Raw genomic sequence first — 23915 nt, 5'->3', positions numbered from 1 at the left:
TCAATATGCTGCCTTTTGGCATTTAGGGTGGATTTGGCAAAAGGGGCCATCATAGAGGCAGAGTAGCCACCTTAGGGAACACGAATGCCTGGGTCTAACTTGTCAACTGGGAAACCAAACTCATAAACTGACAAGGAGCCCAAAGGCCCAAGCTGAGTTTGACTCTGCAGACTGGGATGCCACAAGGGATCCAGTGAAGTCTTCTCTCTTGGTCAAAGAGTAGACAGTGGAGGTAGGGAAACATTTCTTTTGGGAAGCAACACAAATATTATGACTTAAGCAACACAGGAGAGGAAATGAAAAGAGGAGGATTAAGATGAGTAACAATGGAAATCATGCTACAAAAGTTCATACAAGCATCGGGCTTTCAAAAGGGCTTTAAGGCCAGGTGTGGTGGCTCATGCCTATAATCCCAACACTTTGAGAGGCCAAGGTGGGAGGATCGCTTGAGCCCAGGAGTTTGAGACCAGCCAGGGCAATATAGTGAGACTCTGTCTCTACAAAAAAATTTAAAATTAGCCAGACGTGGTGGTGTGTACTTGTAGTTCCAGCTACTTGGGAGGCTGAAGTAGAAGGATTACTTGAACCCAGGAGGCGGAGGTTACAGTGAGCTGAGATTGTACCACTGTACCACTGCACTCTGGCCTAGGAAATAGAGTGAGACCCTGTCTCAAAACAAACAAGGTTTAAAAAAAGAGTTCACCCAAGCCACCCAAAGTGCAAAGGCAAAGCTTCTGGCACTATTCCAGCAGTAGCTGTCTTTGGCCCCAGCAAATCTTGGGTAGGAAGAACTAGAAGTCAATAGACCTACGGAGGGAGGGCCACTTTACCGCCTCTTGCACAGAGCCTTGCAACTACTTCCAAGGAGGATCACCCCTTCCAGCTCCTTGGGGGCAATCCCTGGATAGACACAAAGGCATATCCCTGGGGCTCTGGTTGGCGGTACCTGGCCACAGAGATCCAAAGGCGGCCCACGGTGCATATCTGGGAGTCTTCCTCATCCTCCAGGGTGTAGTTCTCCCCGAGGACCTTCACAGGCTGCCCAGCATGAATGGTGCCACTCAGCACCCGGCCAAAGGCGTGAAACTGAACTCCATCATCTGTGCTGTACATCTTAGTAGTGTGGCACATCAGGGGGCCCTGGAAGAGAAAACAGAGTGCAGCTTCAACCACATCTACCTTCTGGGGAAGTACCACTCCCTGCCATTTCCCTTGACAGCAAGTACATGAGCTCTATGAGAAACAGAGAAAGATGAGGCAATCTCATCTTCAAACTATGTTCTATCCCATCTCTCTAACGAGGGTGAATAGGACACATGGCAGAGCAAAAATATTCTCTTCCTTTTTTTGGGAGGATAAAGGCCTTGAGGAAGAGACACAGATTTAGGATGGCAGACTGGCACTGTTAACAAGACTACTCACTAGCCCAAATTTTCTCTTAAGATGTAACTCAATTCTCTACTGCCTGCGTATTCGTGATGAGAAACTAGACGGCCTAAGAAATGGCTGGGAAGGATGTTTTTAAAAGCCAGGACTGACAAGATTAGCTACCATTTGTTGAATCTTCAGTATCTGCCAGGCAACATGCTGAATACAACCGTAACACTTCCTTAATCTTATTTAATTCTCATAACAATCACTCATATTTTATTATGCTCATGTTACAGACCAAGGGCTTGAGGCTCAGAAAATGTGAGTAACGTTCTCAAGGTCATAGCATTAGCAGCGGCAACATCAGGCTTTGTATTCAGGCCTGACTGTGCTCATGGGGATGGGGAGGCAAGAGTGGGAAAGAGGGCATTACTCCTGTGACCAGAAATCAGTATCCCCACAAAGGAAGGGAACACAAATCAGAGAACCGGGGAGCCACGTGGCCTTACATCAGGGTCACAGTCACTCATGGCCTCGCCGAGGTCGGAGTCCACACCGCCCGTGTAGGTGTGCTCGATCTTGGGCTTGGCGCCCACCTTTGGAGAAGGGATATGCTGCACACACATGTCCACAAAGCCTGTGGATGGAGACGAGAAAGCCATTACTACATCTCTCCCAGGGAGCCGCGAGTGGGAGTTACTGAACCATTCACAATGGTCAGAAAGCTAAAAGTGCGGGTACTGATTGTTAGCTCTAAAAGCTCTGGCACTATGATTCCAGGAGTGAAGTAATAGCCTGATTCCTGGGAGTGTGCTGGAGTCACTCTGATGCCGAAAAACAGCAAGAAGCAGTTATCAGTGGTACATGGTTCTTTGGAACTCAGCTGACAAAAAGTTTAAAGTACATGAATCTATGAACTTTTATTGGCTATATGCATTTACATGGAACTAAATAAGCATCCCATCTAACAGTTACTTAAAACAATTCCCAATCTGACTCCCATTGAGAAACACTGCATGCATTTCTATTCAATAAATTACCCTGTTTTCTGAACGCATTAATAAACCACACAAGAAGGAACCCCTATGAGCACATTAGGATAGGCATGTCTGCCTTCAATTAGTATCTAGTGTGTCAGATTGATGGGAAGACCAGAATAAGCTATTAAAACTATGCACCTTGGGGGTCCAGACACCTAATTCCCACCAGGCTTAGACAGAGACAGTTGAGAAGACCCCTAGCCATCACCCTTTCTACTTCCCTGATTTTACAGATTATAAATCAGAGTCATGAAGAATTAGATGGTTGGCCCAGGATCATCTCGTGGAATGGCCAGGGCAGGATCGAGACTCAGGTGGTTTTTCAACCAGTCCAGTGCTCTTTCTGCTGTATTACCTGCCTTCTCTGTTACTAACCCAAGTCTCCCAAGTCCTAGCCTAGTGCTTTTTGCACTATTTCATACCACCTAAGCGTCCACCTTCCCGATCTCCCCCTGGAAAATAACGCAGAACCACAGAGGTTGCCTCCCCATCTCATTTCCTTGAGCACTCATCCTGGCAGGAAAATGTAATTCTTTTTAGGTCCCAAGACGGAATGTGTACCACCATCCACTAAGGAAAGCAGCTAGGAAAGAACGACAGTGTTCTGCATCCCAATCTGTGGTTTGTTGAAAAGATCCTCAGATTGTGGATCACAAGGTGAGGAATTCAAGACCAGCCTAGCCAAGAAGGTAAACCCCGTCTCCACTAAAAATACAAAAATTAGCCTGCTATGGTGGCTGGTGCCTGTAATCCCAGCTACTGAGGAGGCTGAGGCAGGGAATTCCTTGAAGCCAGTAGGCGGAGGTTGTAGTGAGCTGAGATCGCACCACTGCACTCCAGCCAGGAAGACAGAGCAAGACTCTGTCTCAAAACAAAACAAAACCAAAGAAAAAAGAAAAGAAAAAGAAAAGATCCTCATATCTCTGACCACCACTACAGGGTAAGAAAAAGTTGCTGTGATACCTGTGGCAGGGCACAAGGATGACAGAGTTAAGGGGCCACGAGCACATGATTACCTGTGAACTCGCCAAAGAACTTTTTGCAGACCAGCCTGAGCAGGGGGCGGATGTTCAGCTTCAGCTCCTCCTTCGTCAGGTGGATGCCAAGCTCGTCCAGGGTTCGCGGGAGGCTGGTGTCCACATCACCTACAACCTGTGAGGATACAAAACACCATGTCAGCTGTAGCGAGAGCCTGAGTGTGGTGTTAGAAGGAGACAAAGGAAGGCCAAAGGAATATCTGAAAAACTACTGCACAAGGCTCTCTTCTATGGAGAGAAAGCTCTTGGCAAGGAAAAAAGTTTGGTTTCAGCGGCATCTCTGCTACCTACCCTTGAAACCATAGGCAAAGCCAATTTGGTTACATCCCCATCCCAGCGAATAAACCAAGCACTCAGACTGACTACATCAAGTGCTGCCCCCTGGTGTCTGAAAAGCAGCATCTCATCCCATTCAGGAACTCCCTCACCTATTAAATAGAAGTCTATCTGAGATTTTGCAGATTTAGAGGATCACTGTGCACTGGAAGGAACCAAAAAAGGTCCTCTGGCTGTGGATCCTGTCAGGGCGGGGCCAAGCTAAATCATTCTCAGCAGACTCAAGGTCTCTACTGAGGCTGGCTCTATAAATTTTTTTTATTAATCCATTCCAGTCTGACACGTGATACTACGTATTTTTCAGCACAAATAAATTTTAACTTCCATTTTATCTAGTTGCTAGGTTTTGCTGTTTTGTCCACTGGAATGGCCACACACATTTTGTGTATGTGTGTGTCCACTGTGCTTATTAAACACCTGCATATTTTATTACTGTCTTGGGAGAAAGGTCTGTATGAAAATTCCTGTAATTTTTACCCTTTTAGTCCTATCTTTTAGGTAATACAAATTCATATAAATGTCATGTTATGTTCTTCTTTTTTGAGACAGGGTCTCACTCTGTCATCCAGGCTGGAGTGCAGTGGTGTGATCATGACTCACTGCAACCTCCGCCTCCCAGGCTGAAGTGATTCTCCTGCCTTAGCCCCTCAAGTAGCTGGGACTACGGGCACACACCACCACATCGGCTAACTCTATTTTGTGTGGAGATACAGGGTTTAGCCATGTTGTCCAGGCTGGTCTTGAACTCCTGATCTCAAGTGATTTGCCCACCAGGATCTCCCAAAGTGCTGGGATTGCAGGTGTGAGTGAGCCACCACATCTGGCCACGTTAAATTCTTTGCTTCACAGTATTCTGCATGCTTAACTAAATCCTTACCATTTCCTGACAAATTATTTCAATCTGACAAACACCACATATTGTACAAACACAAGAACACAGTTTTGTTTTGTTTTTTTCTGAGAAAGGGTCTCGCTCTGTCACTCAGGCTGGAATGCAGTGGTGTGACCATGGATCACAGCAGCTTTGACCTCCAGGGTTCAAGCGATCCTCTGGCCTCAGCCTCCTGAGTAGCTGGGACCACAGGTGCACAACACCACTCCCAACTGATTTTTTTTTTTAAATTTTAGACGGAATCTTGCTGGTTCACCCAGGCTGGAGTGCCGTGGCACGATCTCAGCTCACTGTAGCCTCTGCCTCCCGAGTAGCTGGGATTACAGGCATGAGCCACCACGCCTGGCTAATTTTTCTATTTTCAGTAGAGATCGGGTCTCACCACATTGGCCAGATTGGTCTTCAACTCCTGACCTCAGGTGATCCACCTGCCTCAGACTCCCAAAGTGCTGGGACTACAGGCATGAGCCACTGAGCCTGGACTGATGTTTATTGTTAGTAGAGAAAAGGTCTCACTATGTTGCTCAGGCTGGTCTTGAGCTCCTGGGCTCAAGTGATCCTCCAGCCTCAGCCTCCCAAAATGTCTGGATTACAGGCCTGAGCCGCTGTGCCCAGTTCAAACATGCTTTTAGTGGCTGCAAAGTACTTCATTTTATGGGATGTACCATCATTCATTTAATCAGATTAATGAGCATAATTAACTGACAAACATTTAACTTATTTCCAGTTTTTTTCTTTTCCTGCTCTTACAAACAATGCTATAAAATGGGGTGGTGGGCTCCTGCCTGTAATCCCAGCACTTTGGGAGGCAGAGGCAGGAGGATAACTTGAGGCCAGAAGTTTGAGACCAGCTTAGGTATCATGGTGAGACCTATCTCTACAAAAAATTTTTAAAAAGTTAGCCAGGTATGGTAGCTTACACCTGCTGTCCTGGCTTCTCAGGAGGCTGGGGTGGGAGGATTGCTCAAACCTAGGAGTCTGAAGTGGCAGTGAGCTATGATTGTGCTATTGCACTCCAGCCTGGATGACAGAGCAGGACTCTCTCTCTAAAAGACAAAAACAAACAACAACCAAAAATGCTGTAAAAAACACTTTGATTGATATAAATAACGAGGACTTTCACAATTATAACTGAGAGTTAAATTCCCATAACTGAGGGCTGGGCGTGGTGGCTCATGCCTGCAATCCCAGCACTTTGGGAGGCAGAGGTGGGCGGATCACCTGAGGTCGGGAGTTCAAGACCAGTCTAGCCAACATGGTGAAACCCCATCTCTACTAAAAACACAAGAATTAGCTGGGTGTGGTGGCAGGTGCCTGTAATCCCAGCTACTTGGCAGGCTGAGGCAGGAGAATTGCTTGAACCCAGGAGACAGAGGTTGCAGTGGGCCGAGATCGAGTCAATGCACTCCAGCCTAGGGGAGAAGAGGAAGACTTTGTCTCAAAACAAAACAAAACAAAACAAAACCCGTAACTGAAATGATTAGTTCTAAGTGTCACATTGTTCTCAACAGTCAAGATCTGTTCACAAACCTGCCCTAGGAGAAAGCTTTTCTTTTCTTTTTTGAGATAGAGTCTCACTCTGTTGCCAGGCTGGAGCGTGGAGTGCAGTGGCATGATCTTGGCTCACTGCAACCTCCACCTCCCTGGTTCAAGAGATTCTCCTGCCTCAGCCTCCCAAATAGCTGGGACTACAGGCACGCACAACCACGCCCTGCTAAGTTTTGTATTTTTAGTAGAGATGGGGTTTCACAATGTTGGCCAGGATGGTCTCAATCTCTTGACCTCATGAGGTGCCCGCCTCGGCCTCCCAAAGTGCTGGGATTACAGGCATGAGTCACTGTGCCTGGCCTAGGAGAAGTCTTTTCTTTTATACCTCCTCCCTTTGATTTTTTTCCCTTTTTTTGGAGATGCGGGTCTCACCCTGTTGCCCAGGCTGGAGTGCAGTGGTGCAATCTCAGCTCACTGCAACCTCCACCTCCCGGGTTCAAGCAATTCTCTTCCCTCAGCCTCCTGAGTAGCTGGGACTACAGGCACCCGCCACCACGCCCAGCTAATTTTCTGTATTTCAGTGGAGATGAGGTTTCACCATGTTGCCCAGGCTGGTCTCAAACTCCTGAGCTCAGGCAATCTGCCCACCTCGGCCTCCCAAAATGCTAGGATTACAAGCATGAGCCACTGTGCCCAGCCCCTTTCCTTTTATTTTAATAGCACTTGGAGTACCGTAGTGTTCTGGATCCAGAAGATTACTTCTTGAACAATTGATAGCCAATAGCCACCCTTTATACTTAACGTAAAACTGGGCAGGTTTAGGGACAGAGTGAAGTGTGAGTTCACCAGCTCTTCCACACTGTGCTTAGAAGAGCAGATGTGAACCTAGTGTGGCCTGACACACTCACCTGGGCGAGGATCTTATAAAGGGGCTCCAAGATAAACTCCACGAAACTTCTCTGGGAGCTGCTAGTTGGGGCCTTTTTGGTGAACTTTCGCCTAAAAGGAAAAATAAGAGTTCTGAATGACCCGGCGAAGGAAAGGCACTATCACTGATCCCAAGAGGCACTGTCTAAGTGCTGAATCTGAACAGGAGCCCAGGGGAGGAATGTGTGTGTGACTGTAAAGTTTCCAAAGACAGATTCCTGGAAGGATACATGGTATGACTCTCCTGCATGCCTGAGCTGAGCTGTAAAGATTTCAGGAAAAACAGCCTCTCACCAGATCAGAGTTTAGGAAGCCAACCCATTTAGGGGAGGAAAGACGGCAGCTTACGTTTAAGAAAAAAGTAGGCATTTAATCTTTGTACTCTTTCTCTATCTGTTCTCACTTACTGGGAAAATGGATCACCCCTCTGGAAAGTCACATCCCATACTCTACTTACGTCTTAGGGTTGAAGTAGATGTCACCCCAGAGCCTTTTAGCAAATTCTTGATAATTAATGTCACCTATGGGAGAAGTCACACAATTATAATCTACCTAGCAGTGTTGTTCAAAATTCTGTTTCAGGTACCACAAATGGTTCATAGCTGAGAACTTCCAGCACCTTCCTTTCCAGGGTCCAGGCATTTCCTTCTAACCAGACAAGAAAACAGGGACACTGAAGCACAAAGGACAGAGTGGCCCAAAGTTGACAAGACTATGCTGGAGCCAAAATGAGAACCCAAGCCTCTCCATCTCCACCAAGCACTAGGACTGAACTATGGACAAGAGCATGCATTACACATTTTCCTTTAATGGAACAGGGTCACCTGTCTGCATGGCATCCCCTATTTGCATCTAAACCCTGTCCCTTCTAGAAGCGGAACTTAATGGTTCTTTCACCCTTTCCTGATCTAGACAAGTTCTACTCTGCTGTCAGTGTGGGCCACCTTCCAACTGCAGTGTCACCCCAAGGCTCTGGCTAGCCCTAGGCCTCAGGTAAGCAATTTCTCAGCCCTCTCGAGAGAAAATACCAAAGCCAACTTTTGCCTCATCTTTTACCAGTTAATATTTTTAGTCTGACTATAACTGCTAATCCTGGTCAGACTGTACCAAACAATTATGGCTTTTTAAAGTCAAGACCTTGGGTGATACTCAATTAGATAACTGATATCACCACCTACCTCCTGGATATTTCTACCCAGATGTCAGACTGTCCCCTCACCTTGTATGGCACAAAGGGAATGCCATCAGCTTTTTCCTAAAGCTACATTCCCCTTCAGACTTGTTGTCTCCATCAGTAAGGTTACCACCAGAATTTCATCTAAACTCAAAATCTTTTTCTTCCCTGCTCCATTAATTACCAAATTCTCCCCTTTTTTCCCACATTGTTAGTTACTGAAACTTTCCTTCCTCTGAACCACTGAATGTTTGTGCCCTCTGTTACTGCACTTACCATGTAGTATAATCACTGAACTTTTTGAGACAGGGTCTCGCTCTGTCATCCACGCTGGAGTGCAGTGGCATGACCTTGGCTCTCTGCAGCCTCGACCTCCCTGGCTCACGCAATCCTCCCACCTCTGTCTCCCGAGGAGCTGGAACTACAGGTATACGCCACCACGGTGAGCTAATTTTTAAAATTTTTTAGAGACAAGGTCTCACAATGTTGCCTAAGCTGATTTTGACCTCCTGGCCTCAAGTGATCCTCCTACCTTGGCCTCCCAAAGTGCTGGGATTAGAGGAATGAGCCACTGTACCTGGCCTAAACTTGACTCTTCTCCTTGGTGAAACATTCCACTGTTACCTGAACAGGCCATGACTAACACCACCTGCCTCCATGCCTCTTTTTCCAACCCTGGAAGTCTGGAAATCTTGGCTTTCTACTCTCTATTTGTCCAAGCCCCATCTCCTTCCCACAGCTCTGCCTGACTCCAAGCCACTGAGGCTGACCCTTACCCCATCCTTAAATTCCTTCAGTTCTATCTGCCTATAGCAGATACTTGGCACTCAGCTCACACTACCACCTCACGTTGCCATTCATCACTCTGTGGGATTCTGTCCGCCCATCGGATAAAGTTTCTAGAAGTCAGAAGTTGTTCATCATGCCTTCTTGTATAATATTCCTAGCAGGAGCACATGGTATCAGTTTTGGCAGTAAGGTGTAAATGGACTCTAGTTCCAACTCTATCGATAAGTTCTATGACCATGGACAGAGCTTCCCCCCATGTAAAATGAAGAGGAAGGACTCCATGATCTCCTCCATATTCCCTTCAGTGCTGACTTTCCAGAAGTCTACACATGGCTTTTCATGATAATGCTGCTGTAGCCCAGCCCACAGCTAGCTCCAGCATAAACTAACAGTGAGTTCAGAGGACGAGCAACAATCTCGCCCAAGGCTGAGGACCATTTTTGATCAGAAATGAAATCAGCTCTGCATTATAATTACAAAAGGGTCTTGGATTTTGCTTCACATGTTCACACAATGGACATTTAGAAACACATACACTTCTACTGGAACCTTGTTCGGTTTAATTTCATTTATTGTTCATCTACCCATTTTTTAAAAAGAGCCATCTGGGAACAACTGATATACACATCTAATAACAAGAAAATGGCCAATGGTCCAATGCTGTGTGAAAAACACAGATTATATATATAATATATATACATATTGTTGACCCTTGAACAACATGGGTTTGAATGTCTCAGGTCCAATTATACATAGATTTTTTCTCCTGCCTCTGCCACCTGAGACAGCAAGACCAATGCCTCCTCTTCCTCAGCCTGCTCAACATGAAGATGATGAAGATGAAGACCTTTATAAAGATCCATTCTACTTAATGAACAGTAAACATATTTTTTCTTCCTTATGCTTTTCTTGGTAATGTTTTCTCCAGCTTACTTTATTATAAGAATACAGTATATATAATACATAAACAAAATATGTGTTAATCAACTGTGTATGTTATTGGTTAAGCCTTCAGGTTAACAGTAGGCTACTAGAAGTTAAGATTTTGGGACTGGGTGGCTCATTCCTGTAATCCCAGAATTTGGGAGGCCAAGGTGGGCAGATCACTTGAGGTCAGGAGTTTAAGACCAGCCTGCCAACATGGTAAAACCCCATCTCTACTAAAAACACAAAAAAATAGCTGCGCGTAGTGGTGCACGCCTGTAATCCCAGCTACTCGGAAGTCTGAGGCAGAAGAGTGGCTTGAATCCACGACGTGGAAGTTGCAGTGAGCTGAAATTGTGTCACTGTACTCCAGCCTGGGCAAAACAGACCTTGTCTCAAAAAAAATAAAAAATAAAAAATAAAAAAACAGGCCAGGAGTGGTGGCTCACGCCTGTAATCCCAGCACTTTGGGAGGCCGAGGTGGGCAGATCACGAGTCAGGAGTTCAAGACCAGCCTGACCAACATGGTAAAACACCGTCTCTACTAAATGTACAAAAATTAGCCAGGCGTAGTGGCACGCACCTATAATCCCAGCTACTTAGGAGGCTGAGGCAGGAGAATCGCTTGAACCCAGGAGGCAGAGGTTACAGTGAGTTGAGATTGCACCACTGTGCTCCAGGCTGAGTGACAGAGAAAGACTTCATCTCAAAAACAAACAAACGACCCAAGAAATGAAGATTTGAGGAACACAAAAGTTCTATGTAAATTGTTGACATTGAGAAGAGGTCAACACCCCAACTCTCACACTGTTCAAGGATCAACTGTATGTATATAATATGATTTATTTATGTAAAATAATAAACAAAAACAGAACTATAACAAAATGTTAACAGTGATTATGGTAATGAAATTATGAATGAATTTTGGTTTCCTGACAAGATTTTGCTGAACTTCCACAATAGTCATGTATTAAATTTATACATATTATTTTAAAGAACTAAATTTTTCTTTTCTTGCTTTTTGAGACAGGGTCTTGTCCTGTTCCCTGGGCTGCAGTGCAATGGTTCGATCATGGCTCACTGCAGCCTCAATCCCCTGGGCTCAAGCCATCCTCCCGAATTGGGACTAGAGGCCAGTGGCACCATGCTCAACTAATTTTTTGTATTTTTTTGTACAGATGGGGTTTCGCCGTGTTGCCCAGGCTGGTCTCAAACTACTGGGCTCAACTGATCTGTCTGCCTCAGCTTCCCAAAGTGCTGTGATTACAGGTGTGAGCCACTGCACCTGGTCAAAAAAGACTGAATTTTAATCCTCCATTTTTTTCACAAGAGCAAAGGGCTCCATGCTGAGAGTGTGGCAGGACAACTGACTGGCGAAAACAGAAATGCTGATGCTCCACTGCCTGCCGGTCATGAGACCTCTCACAGAACCTGTCTGCTTGACTCTAAAAACAGGGGTAACAGTGACTTCCCCTAAGGAACTGTAACATTGAACACAGAAAAGACTCTCAGTGCATGATTCCTATTGGAATCTGAGGTCACTGGGGAGGTGCAAAGATGCACAGCCAGGGAGTCTCTCACAGCGGGGAATGTGGTCTCAGGGATCTGGTGTTGAGGCTCCAGAAACCCATGATATTATGCAGCTGGGCATGGCAGCAGAGGCCTGTACATGCTGGCTGCAGGGCCACCGTGAGTTCTCAATTAGACCTATCAAATTGATGTGCACCTCTATACGGCTGACTAGAAGCACTAACAGTGAGGGAGATGCCACCTGTGAGGAGGAGGTCTGAAAGTGCCTGTGGGCATGGATTATTCCTGTTTTACAAAACCTGTCTCACTCTAGGAGAGACTTTTATTCCTAAAATGAGCTCCCTCTTCTCCCATTTCCTCCTATTCACTTTTATTTTTCTATTGTTTAGAAACACTTAACCTGAAAAAAGGGTCTCAAGGCCAGGAAGACTCCCCCAAATGTGATAATAACAGGTGATAAAACGTTCCCTCAGCAGGGTGCTCTGATATGAAGCCAATTCCTGAGCCATTCAGCATGAAAGGCACACAGGACTCAGGGGAAGCTGGTGAGACAGACTGCCAGCCAGTGCTTACCAAAGGTGTCGGCGTAGATCTTGGCAAAGGAACCCAGTGTGAAGCAGATGCTGTACTGGGAGCTGGAGAAGCAGACGTTACCCAGGAGTGGGGAAAGGATCAGGTTCTCATCAGTGGAATACATGCTGAAACAGAGACAGTGGTGAGTGTAGTGCCAGGCTGCAGCAGCCCTGGACACACTGCCAAGGGGAAAGGCAGGGACTCAATAGCATAGCCGCTTCCAGCCCTCGGAAGGGACTTGCGCAAGACACTCAGTTTTGCCAACAGCCTGATCCAAGAAAGTGACATGATGGAGTTGTTCCCTAATTCCCAGTAACAAGCTGATTTCCCAGAGCTGGGAACATTCTGCACAATCTTGGAAAAGTTAACTGCAGCAGACAGACAAGGGGAAACCTGGAGGAGAGAGACAAAATCCTCAGAACACAGGAAATGAATCTAATGTGATAAGACAGAAATGCAGAAGTACATTTGAGAAAAACCTCAACTTCACAAATACAAGCAGACATAAACATCATTTAAAAAAGAGAAAAGAAAAGAAAAGAAGAAAAGCAACTCTGCTCTCTACTCTCACTGCCATACTCTTGTGTTTGGCTTTATTTTACAGTGTTAAAACTTTCAATCTTAAAAGCCATGCAGAAACCACAAGCATCCGAGTTCACTAACATTTATAAGAAAACCAGTTGTACAAGGGGATCAAATCCACAACCCTAGCCTTACTGGCACATTATCTTATGGAATTTTCCAATATAGAAATAAAAGTATGGCTTATAAAGAACAACCCTCTACCCCATTCTACTCTACCTCCAAGTTATACTCCCCAGAGACACTGCTTTCAACACTTTTTTTTTTTTTTTTTGAGACAAAGTCTCACTCTGTCACCCAGGCTGGAGTGGAGTGCAGTGGCACAATCTCGGCTCATTGCAACCTCCGCCTCCTGGGTTCAAGCAATTCTCGTGCCTCAGCCTCCTGAGTAGCTGGGATTACAGTTGTGCGCCACCACGCCTGGCTAATTTTTTTGTACTTTTAGTAGAGACAGGGTTTCACCATGTTGGTCAGCCTGGTCCCAAACTCCTGTCTTCGTGATCTGCCCACCTCAGCCTCCCAAAGTACTGGGATTATAGGCGTGAGCTACTGCGCCTGGCCTTCAACACTTTTAAAGCTGCTTTTAGAGTATTTACCTCCAGATTTCCAAGTAATATGTTTACATTGCTTTTTCTTGCCTAGAGGTTCTTTTGTTTTTGAGACAGGGTCTCGCCTTGTTGCCCAGGCTGGAGCACAGTGGCACGATCACAACTCACTGTACCCTCAATCTCTCAAGTTCACGAGATCCTTCCTCCTCAGCCTCCCAAGTAGCTGGGACTGCAGGCATGAACCACCAAGCCTGGCTAATCTTTGTAGAGATGAGATACAAAAGCCATGTTGCCCAGGCTGGTCTTGAACTCCTGGGCTCAAGCAATCTCCTGCTTTCGCCTCCCAAAGTGCTAGGATTATAGGTATAACCACTGTGCCTGGCCTCTGGTTTAGAGGTTTGAAACTCAACTTCCTATTTTAGTAAATCAGATTAAATTTAGCCCTATCCCACCTCCTATCTTTTTTTTTAACTACCTTTTTTTTTTTTTTAAAGAGACAGGATCTCACTCTGTCACCCACATCGGAGTGCAACAGCACAATCATAGCTCACTATAACCCTGAACTCCTTGGCTCAAGTGATCCTCTTGCCTCTACTTCCTGAGTATCTAGGACTTCAAACACATGCCACCATGCAAAGCAAATTAAAAAAATTTTTTTAGACACAGAGTCTAGCTATGTTGCCCAGGCTGGTCTTGAACTCCTAGCCTTAAGTAATCCTCCCTCCTCCACCTCTCAAAGTGTTGAAATTACAGGCATAAGCTATCACACCTGGTCTTTTTGTTAAAAGACATTTGTCATTTCATCCTTTGGACTCATGATGTCACGTTGGGCTCTAGTCATTCTAGCCCTTACAGAGATGGGGTGAAGATATTCCTTTTGAAAAGTAGTGCTATGCACTGGGAAGGCTCCTGAAGGTTACTGTCTCTAGCCACACAGGTACCATCCCCAATCCTCAAATGGAGAGGCATTCTTTCAGTAGGATGGCCTCCTCACAGGCCCATGTGAGAGGTCACAGAAAGTCATCCAGCGCACTCTTCAGCCTGCAGTAAGACCGTCTCTAAGATATATCTAATCTCTGTTTCAAAGGCCCTTTGATATTATAAAGTATCATAACCAGTGGCTCACACCTGTAATCCCAGCACTCTGGGAGGCCAAGGCAGGTGGATCACAAAGTCAAGAGATCGAGACTATCCTAGCCAACATGGTGAAACCCCGTCTTTCTAAAAATACAAAAATTAGCTGGGTGTAGTGGTGCGCACCTGTAGTCCCAGCTACTCAGGAGGCTGAGATAGGAGAATTGCTTGAAACTGGGAGGCAGAGGCTGCAGTGAGCCGAGATCAGGCCACTGCACTCTAGCCTGGGCGACAGAGCAAGACTCTATCTCAAAAAAAAAGTGTCATAACCATCTCATATGTATTAATGCAAACCCTAAATCTTGTTGAGAAGCAGGTATATGGTATATCCACAGAAACAAAGCAAACAGTCCCTTAATTTATTTAGACTGTGTTAATTATAAGATAATAGCAGCTAACATTATTCAGCACATCAGCTGCTATATGGCAAGCACTGTGCTAAGTGTGATCCATCAAATATCTAATTTCTTATAACATCATTTATAAGTTATTATGTTAATTTATACTGTAAATGCCTAATAATATTTGCCATTATTGCTATTAGGCAGATCTTATTCCTTTTTTACTGAAGCAGAAACTGAAGTACTTTGCCCAACTTTACACGGTTAGTACATGCTAAAGATGAGGCTGATTCTAGAGCCCAGGCTGGGTGCAGTAGCTCACATCTGTAATGCTAGCGCTTTGGAAGGCCAAGGTGGAAGAACTGCTTGAGGCCAGGAGTTCAAGACCAGTCTGGGCAACACAAGACTCCATCTCTACAAAAAAAAAATTTTTTTTAATAAAAAATAAAAATAAAACAATTAGCCAGGTATGGTGGCGCATGCCTGTGGTCCCAGCTACTCAGGAGAATGATGTGGTTGCTTTAGCCCAAAGTTCAAGGCTGCAGTGAGCTGTGACTGTGACACTGCAATCTAACTTGGGCAACAGAGATCCTATCTCTAGAAAGAGAAGAAATTCAATAGAGCCCAAGTACTGATCGTTATAGTAAACTGAAGGTGTGTTAAGCAGCACAGGTAGCTAAGGCACAGAGGTAACAGTGGAGCCAACCCCTGCAGAGATACAGAATGTGCCTCTAGTCTTGCCCAACAAACTCATCAACACATGCCAAGAAATAAATCAGAGTTGTTCTCAGAGGTATTCACGGTTAAAACCCAGAGTCTCTGAGGACAGCAAATCCACTCCTAGGGGTCTTCTACCTTATTAATCCATTGACCTCATCTACAATGTGGCGCAACTTGTAATACGCATCAGTTGGAGGCAGCTTCAGCTCCAGGATCAGCCGGTCAATCTTGTTGATGCACACAGTGACCGCCAGCCTCTCCTGTACCGCATGCTTGATCAGCCGCTCTGTGTTCAGCATCACCTGAGAAACACAAGGCTCAGAAGGTGGTAAGGAGAACAAGGAGGGCAGAAAGTTCAAAGCAGAACCAAAGAAGGCTCTATTTCAAACCATGAAGCCTGGGAAAAAAAAAAAGACCTGGAGAAATATCACTGGGTGGAAGCAGATAGCATCCCATCTGAAGACAGACACAGGAACTTTAAGAGGGCACCTTGCAGGATTGAGAAATGAATAAATCCATGAATGATGATGTTGGGAGCCAGGTTTCCTTCTTAGAGAAGGAACTAAGAAGGCTGGGAAAAGCCTGTGGTGCTGAAATGGAATTGGGGGTATTAGGATTAATGCATGATTTTTAATATATGTGTGCAGAAATAGTTATAGATGTGTACGAATGTATATAACCTAGCTGTGCTCAGTGAGGGCCTAGAAGCAATGGACCCCAGTAGCAATCAGCACACCCAAACCTTTGTTTCTAAATACTAGTCCCCACTATAAGCCAGAGCTGCTAGGCTGGGTGCAGTGGCTCACACCTGTAATCCCAGCATTTTGGGAGGCCAAGGCAGGAGGACTGCTTGAAGCCAGAAGATCGAGACCATCCTGGGCTACAGAGTGAGAACCCGTCTCTCTAAAAAATATTTTAAAATAAGCCAAGCATGGTGGCACGTACCTATGGTCCAGTTATTTGGGAGGCTGAAGTGGCAGAATCACTTGAGCCCAGTAGCTGAAGGCTGCTGTGAGGTATAATTGCACCATTGCACTCCTGCCTGGGCCAGAGAGGAAGACCCCATAGCTTTGAAGGAAAAAAAAAGCCAGAGCTCCTTGAAGAAATGGCTGATTCCAGGATTGGGTCAGGGAAGATATGTCTAGAATACTTTTTTGTGCTTGAAAGTAAGGAAGTATTCAAAAAACGATGAGACATCAAAAGGATGATGGAGCCAGCCAAAAGGAGCTCTCACTGGCCAAATCTAAGATGACAGCACTAGAGCACCAAAATGTGTAAGGAGAGCAACAGATTATAACTCACAGAATAAAATACAAACCCAAACATCCATACTGATAAGCAAATGGGGGAGAAGCAAAAGCACTTCTTCACAACAGAATTCCAAGAACGAGCCAGGCGCAGTGGCTCACGCCTGTAATCCCAGCACTTTGGGAGCCCAAGGCCGGTGGATTGCTTGAGGTCAGGAGTTCAAGACCAGCCTGACCAACATGGTGAAATCCAAAAATATAAAACAACATAAAAATGAGCTGGGAGTGGTGGTGGGTGCCTGTAGTCCCAGCTGCCCGGGAGGCTGAGGCAGGAGAATCACTTGAATCCAGGAGGCAGAAGTTGCAGTGAGCCAAGATTTGCCACTGCACTCCAGCCTGAGCAACAGAGCGAGACTCCATCTCAAAAAAATACAAAATAAAACAACAACAACAAAAAACAATGGCCTGGTGTAGTGGTTCACACCTATAACAGAAGCACTTTGGGAGGCAGAGGTGGGAGGACCATCTGAGGTCAGGAGTTCGAGACCAGCCTGGCCAACATGGAGAAACCCAATCTCTACCAAAAATACAAAAATTAGCTGGGCATGGTGGTGTGTACCTGTAATCCCAGCTATTTGGGAGGCTGAGACAAAAGAATCACTTAAACCCAGAAGGCAGAGGTTGCAGTGAAACTAGACTGCACCACTTCACTCCAGCCTGGGCAACAGAGCAAGACTCTATCTCAAAAACAAAACAAAACAGAATGAATAAGAAGAGTCAGAAGACTAATCATTTGCAACTATTGTAGGTATAAGCCAAGAATCATCAATGGATGACAAAACTGATAAAGTTTGATAAGAAGCAGAATAAGGGCCGGGTGTGGTGGCTCACGCCTGTAATCCAAGCAATTTGGAGGCCAAGGCGGGTGGATCACCTGAGGTTGGGAGTTCAAGACTAGCCTAACCAACATGGTGAAACCCCATCTTTAAAAAAAAAAAAAAAAAAAAAAGCAGAATAACCAGATTCTAATAACCAGAGCCTAATCACGAGGAAATATTAGACAAACCCAACTTGAGAGACATTCTACAAAGTGCCCTGTACTTTTCAAAAGTGTCAATGTCATAAAAGACCAAGGGAGGCTAAAGAACAGCTTCAATTCAGAGAGACTTGAAAATCATGAAAACTAAATGCTATGTATCACTCTGGATTGGGGGAAAAAAATTCTATAATGGAAATTGCTGGTATGGTTAGTAAAATTGAATAAAGTCTGTAGAAAAAGACCTACACAAGAGGATTATGTCAATGTCAAATTTTCCAGTTTTGGTAACTGTACTGTGGTTATGTAGGTGAATGTCCTCATTCTTAGAAAATACATTCTGAAATATTCAAATGGTTCAAGGGGAAAATATACACACCTGTGTGTGTGTGTGTGCATGTGCGCACACGCATGTGTGTTTCTGAACATGTACAGAGAGAGAATTACAAAGTAAATGAGGGTGGGTTCTTTGTACAGTTCTTGCAAGCTTTCACTGTGATATTATTCCAAAATGAAGTCAGTTAAAAAAAGACAATTCTGGCTCCCTCTGCTGGCTGTCTCACCAAAGACAACACGAATGAGCTTGGCCAAAGTGTTCAATCTCTCAATTCAGGAATACAGAAGACACCCTGGTCTTGTAACTCCAATCTCTTGGAAAAACTCAACTAATATTAAAAATCCACTTACAAGAACATACTCTCCTCCCTTTCTTTTATTTACATTTGTAATTTTATCTTTTGTGTTTTCTGAATAACGAGTTTTCATTTTGAGCTTCACTGAGCAGGAAGCAAGGGGACCCACATTGATAATTTTTTTTCTTCTTTTTTTGAGAGAGTGTCTCACTCTGTCACCCAGGTTGGAGTGTAGTGGCGCAATCTTAGCTCACTGCAACCTCAAACTCCCAGGTTTAAGTGATTGTCCTGCTTCAGCCTAATGAGTAGCTGGGCTTACAGGCATGGGTCACCACACCCGGCTAATTTTTGTATTTTTGTATTTTGCCATGTTGGCCAGACTGGTCTCAAACTCCTGACCTCAGGTGATCCACCCACCTCGGCCTCCCAAAGTGCTGGGATTACCGAGCCTGGTGAGAATTAATTTTGAACTTCATTTGCTGCTTTAATTTTAGAGCAAATTTGAGCCTTAATCCCATAGAGTTTCAAGTTCTCTGGCTCCCAGGTCACTCAGCGCTCTGGGTATCATGCGGGGGCAAACATAACAGGGTGGATGAGATTCTGAGAGCTAAGTCAGACTCACCCCCTCCGCGGCATCAATGAAAAGGACCACTCCATCTGAGATACGCAAGCCAGCTGTGACCTCATCAGAGAAATTCACATGTCCTGAAAAGCAAATTCTAAGTCAGTTATGACTTGGTGCAAAACAAAACACAATTAACAGGTAGGGTGAACTGAGGGGCACTGCAAAGCCCGAGAACCCCCAAATATCCCCTTTCTCTCCACGCCATAACCGCCTACAGTGTAAAAATTTCCCCCATTAGAGTCATATCCTTGCATTAAGCTTTTCTACGGGAGGCTCCCTACATAAAAAGAAGGAAGTGCCTTCCCCAGGAGAGCATGAGTCCACACTCACACACCAGCTTAGCCTAATCAGTAGTAAGCAGAATTCAGAGGGACTCAAGACAATCTGGAGGCAGGAGAAAGGGCAAAGGAGGGCCTGCCTGGAGCACAGTGTACAGTTCAAGGAAGGCAGTTCCTGGCGAGGTGCTATGGGAGCAGGGTCTGAGAGGTATCAGGGTACTGGGCATCTGATGGTACCAAGAAGGCATATCAGCCAAAACCTAAAACCTTCCAGTTTTTAAAAACTCTGCCCCAGCTGGTCCTTTCCAAAAGAGGAAGAGTCAGCCAAGGTGTGCTGCTCTCCAGGTCATCTGTACATTCACCAGTCTCCTTCAAAACACTGAGAGCACTCAAGGCCAGGGACTGGATCTGGCTCACCTTTAGCTCCCCAGCAGCTAGCATGGGGCCTGACAGGCTGAAATGAGTAAGATTCTCTAAAATGGTTAAATATTCTAAAGAGTAAAGACATGAATAGGAGGCCTGGAGTATGATGTCTGCTAAACTAACAAGTCAGAAACAAAGGAGAGTCAAAACTGAAAATGGTTTCAATGAAGGTGAGGGAATGTAAAAACAAAGATTCACTGCTCTGTTCTGCTCGGGAAAGTGAGAGGACACACACAAAACCAGGACAAGGTCCTAATAATTAAAAGCCAAAGGATGTCCTACCTGGGGTGTCCATGATATTGAAGAGATAAGATTTTCCTTTGGTGTCTGGCAAGACCACTGTCACAGGAGTGCTTTTGATGCCAACACCTCTCTGAAAGGAATAAAGAGTGGTCAAGACCTCTTCCTATGCAAGAGGGGTTTATTTCATTCTTGGGGCTCTCCAGTTGCTAGTAAATTACACTGATGCCTCTTATTGTAGGGGGTATGATTTTTCTCTAGGTCTCTAACCAGCATGACCTTGAAGATGAAATATCTTGGTATTAGATAGCATTTTTGGGGGGCTTGTTTCAAATATGAAAAGATGAAAATGAATTACTGCAAACAAAGTGCTATTAAGCCTTATCAGAGACTCCAGGGTCCTAGAATCTCATCCTCTTTACACATTAGAAACAAAAACAAGCTGAGCACCTTGATTGAAAGTAAAAAGGTACAATCTGGGGTATTTTAGCTTTTTTTTTTTAAAGGAATATAAAAGCTATAATAAACATTTTTTAAAACTCCAGTCAAACAAATACATAAATACATTATAAAACAGTAACACTAACAATTTTAAAACAATAACAGCTAACATTCACTGATTGCTGATCTATCTTAACTAATTCCAACTGCCTTTAGTCAGTCATACTTATTTATACTTAAAACTTCCATTAGGAAAAAGGGACAGAAATAAGAGGCGGGGAAAGAGAAGGGGTCAGAGAGGAGAAAGATTTGATGGAAAGACAAAAAGAAAAGCACAAAGATACAGGAATCCATTTTCAAAGAGAAGCTACTCCTAGAAAGAGGTCATCATATGGATGAAGTCATCCTGCAGATTTTTCAAGGATGATGTCATTTAAAAAAATCACACTGAGCTTCTGCATAACTATAGCACAAATGCAGGCATCATCTCTTAGCATTTGCCTGGTATTAGGCCAACTCTAATCTAGTCAAGAACAGGAGGGTCCCCCCACCCAACCTGTAGCTTGCCTACCCAGTTCTCTTTCAAATTATAACCCTGGAGTGACTGGAGGAAGGAGGAGACGGGGTGTGAGAAGTGGAAAGAGAGGAGTAGGGTAAGAACTAAAATGCTATCATAAAGGCTCCCCTACAATCCCTACAAAACTATTACTGGGTAGATCTGGTGGAGGCAACAATCGGACTCCCCAAGGCATGCTTACCTCTTGCTCTGTGAAGAGGATGTCAGTATAGCACAGCTGAAAAAAATTAACTGTTGTTACCACCTGAATTCAGACTCCTCTCCTACAAATGAACCATCAAGCACTTTCCTTTATCACCTCCCAGCTCAAGGGTTTCTTTGAGATTAGAGAGAGAGCAGAGTGTCCCCACAGCAATTCCAGACAATGAGACCAGTGCCCGCCCAGCTGGAAATCCTCCTGGGTGTATGGAGGCTTTGTTTTTTTTTTGAGACAGAGTTTTGCTCTTGTTGCCCAGGCTGGAGTGCAATGGTGCGACTTCGGCTCATTGCAACCTCCACCTCTGGGTTCAAGTGATTCTCCTGCCTCAGCCTCCCAAGTAGCTGGGATTATAGGCATGCACCACCATGCCCAGCTAATTTTGTATATTTAGTAAACATGGGGTTTCATCATGTTGGTCAGGCTGCTCTCGAACTCCTGACCTCAAGTGATCCACCCGTGTTGGCCTCCCAAAGTGCTGGGATTAAAGGCGTGAACCATTGTGCCTGGCCAGGGTTTTTTTTTTTGGTTGCGGTTTCTGTCTTTTTTTTTTTTTTTTTTTCCTTCAGATGGAGTCTTCTCTGTTGCCCAGGCTGGAGTGCAATGGTGTGATCTTGGCTCACTGCAACCTCTGCCTCCCAGGTTCAAGCGATTGTCCTGCCTCAGCCCGAGTAGCTGGAACTACAGGTGTGCACCACCGTGCCCAGCTACATTTTGCATTTTTAACAGAGATGATCTTTTGCTGTATTGGACAGGCTGATCTGAAACTCCTGACTTCAAGTGATCCTCCCACCCTGGCCTCCCAAAGTGCTGGGATTGCAGGCATGAGCCACCACACCCAGCCTGTTTTTGTCTTTTTGAGTTGGGGGAGGTCACTGAAGACCAGGTATAGCTAAGAGCTGATTTATATCAAATGCACGGAATTCTTAGTGTGGTAAAGGGAGACACATCAACCTTCATGCTAGAGTGTTAAAACAACCAATATGGCAGGGATTGAACATTTATTGCACTGAGACTTGCAGCCACAGTTGGCCTCATTCACAGGCATTTAAATTTACCATGAAAACCAGGTACAACTGTATCATATTTATAGAGCCGGCTATTAATACTATGACAGGAAAGAATAGACTATAAAAGTCAGGATATATCATAACAGAGGAGGGATCCCAAGTGCAAAATGGATCATCCAAAAATACTGCAGCTTAATGTTCTCTATGCTCCTGAGAAAGTTGAAACTGAAATTATTTTCTTACAGCCTATTAATAGAGATTACAATTATAAAGCTGCACTTTGGAGGCGTCATTATTTATAGCAAACAGGAAGGGTGAAGGAAGGAGAAGGAGAGAGACATCTCTAGCTGTTCTGAATGGTTCATCCTAAACCCTCAACAGAAGTTCTACTTACATCTTGGTCATAGCGCTTTCTGATTTCCGGGTGAGTCTGCTCAATTAAACAATCTACAAAACATGTCTAAAAGGAAAGAGACAGTTAAGACCTGCCAACCACAGAGGAAAATTTACTGTGCCCTTCCCCCAGCTCCTAATACATCACATAATTTAGGGACAAGGAGAAGAAAGGAGAGCAAGGAGGATTATGGGACAGCAAAGAATTAACACTGAAGCCACAGGATTATTGTCAAATAAAAGATGAAATCTTTCTTAGACAGGCATCTCCCAGGAAATGAAAACTTATAAAATCAGAGTAAGGTTCAATTTCCCATCTTCTGTCCAGATATAGACACAAGGCTCAGGCATGCAAGTGGCTTAGGAACAGCCTCCACTTGCTGCTTGGGAAAAGCCAGAATTTCACAGCATGGTTTCATAACAGGCATGCAGTGCTCCTAGTCAAGAGTTGAGCCTTGTGACCTGGAACCTCAACCACTGTGATTCTGAGAGCTCAAAAAATGAGGAGGCACAAAAGAGAAATCCTGTTCCAAGTAGCTGAAAGTTCTCTCGTACCTTGCCGTGGTGGAGATGTCCACAAAGGGTCACATTTCTGATGAGCTCTGAGTTATCCATCAGATCTGCCAAGAAACTGAAAGGACAAAGGAAAAGAGAAAAGAGACTTTGGCAAAAGTTTCCAAATGAGGAGTGGTGTAAAGGTGTTTCAGGTATTTTTGGCCACGAACAACTTTCAGACCAACTGGAGAGCACTCAGGCAGATAGATGTGAATGTCTATACTTATACAGCTCTGGCTTTAGGAATGCAAGAAACTTATTCATGAGGTAACACAATCTGTGAATGGACTATCATGGGAATTTTTTTTTTTTCTCGCTCTGTCACCCAGCCTGGAGTGCAATGGCATAATCTCAGCTCACTGCAACCTCCACCTCACGGGTTCAAGCGATTCTCCTGCCTCAGCCTCCCAAGTAGCTGGAACTACAGGCATGTACTACCACACTCACCTAATTTTTTTTTAGTAGAGACGGGATTTCACCATGTTGGTCAGGCTGGTCTTGAACTCCTGACCTCAAATGATCCGCCCACCTCTGCCTCCCAAAGTGCTAAGATTATAGGCGTGAGCCACCACGCCCAGCCCACAGGAATTTCAATAGTAATATAAGACTGAAAACAAAAGAAGAGGCTGGGCATATAATCCCAGCACTTTGGGAGGCCAAGACAGGCGGATCACAGGTCAAGAGATCAACATATCCTGGCCAACATGGTGAAACCCGGTCTTTACTAAAAATACAAAAATTAGCTGGGCATGGTGGTGCGTGCCCGTAGTCCCAGCTACTTGGGAGGCTGAACCAGGAGAACTGCTTGAACTCAGGAGGTGGAGATTGCATGCAGTGAGCCAAGGCTGCGTGACTG

At 44.9% G+C, this 23915-nt stretch overlaps 1 protein-coding gene across 1 annotated transcript in view; it reads right to left on the bottom strand.

The window, feature by feature from the left end:
* Nucleotides 1-23915, bottom strand: part of EFTUD2 (elongation factor Tu GTP binding domain containing 2) — a 52291-nt gene that overhangs the window by 11060 nt on the left and 17316 nt on the right. The window contains exons 5-16 of the mRNA XM_021673697.2: nucleotides 23060-23135; nucleotides 22506-22571; nucleotides 21087-21122; nucleotides 19930-20020; nucleotides 18944-19026; nucleotides 15542-15708; nucleotides 12082-12206; nucleotides 7549-7612; nucleotides 7073-7163; nucleotides 3428-3563; nucleotides 1881-2008; nucleotides 947-1140 (exon numbers count right to left, since the gene is read on the bottom strand). Coding sequence (XP_021529372.1) covers nucleotides 947-1140; nucleotides 1881-2008; nucleotides 3428-3563; nucleotides 7073-7163; nucleotides 7549-7612; nucleotides 12082-12206; nucleotides 15542-15708; nucleotides 18944-19026; nucleotides 19930-20020; nucleotides 21087-21122; nucleotides 22506-22571; nucleotides 23060-23135 — 1257 coding nt within the window. The remainder of the gene's footprint in view (nucleotides 1-946; nucleotides 1141-1880; nucleotides 2009-3427; nucleotides 3564-7072; nucleotides 7164-7548; nucleotides 7613-12081; nucleotides 12207-15541; nucleotides 15709-18943; nucleotides 19027-19929; nucleotides 20021-21086; nucleotides 21123-22505; nucleotides 22572-23059; nucleotides 23136-23915) is intronic.

The sequence above is a fragment of the Aotus nancymaae genome, unplaced genomic scaffold (genome assembly GCF_030222135.1).
Source record: "Aotus nancymaae isolate 86718 unplaced genomic scaffold, 86718_ANA_hifiasm-v0.15.2.pri h1tg000089l, whole genome shotgun sequence".
In the NCBI taxonomy this organism is placed as follows: Eukaryota; Metazoa; Chordata; class Mammalia; order Primates; family Aotidae; genus Aotus; species Aotus nancymaae.
This window is presented reverse-complemented; position numbering and strand designations above follow the sequence as displayed.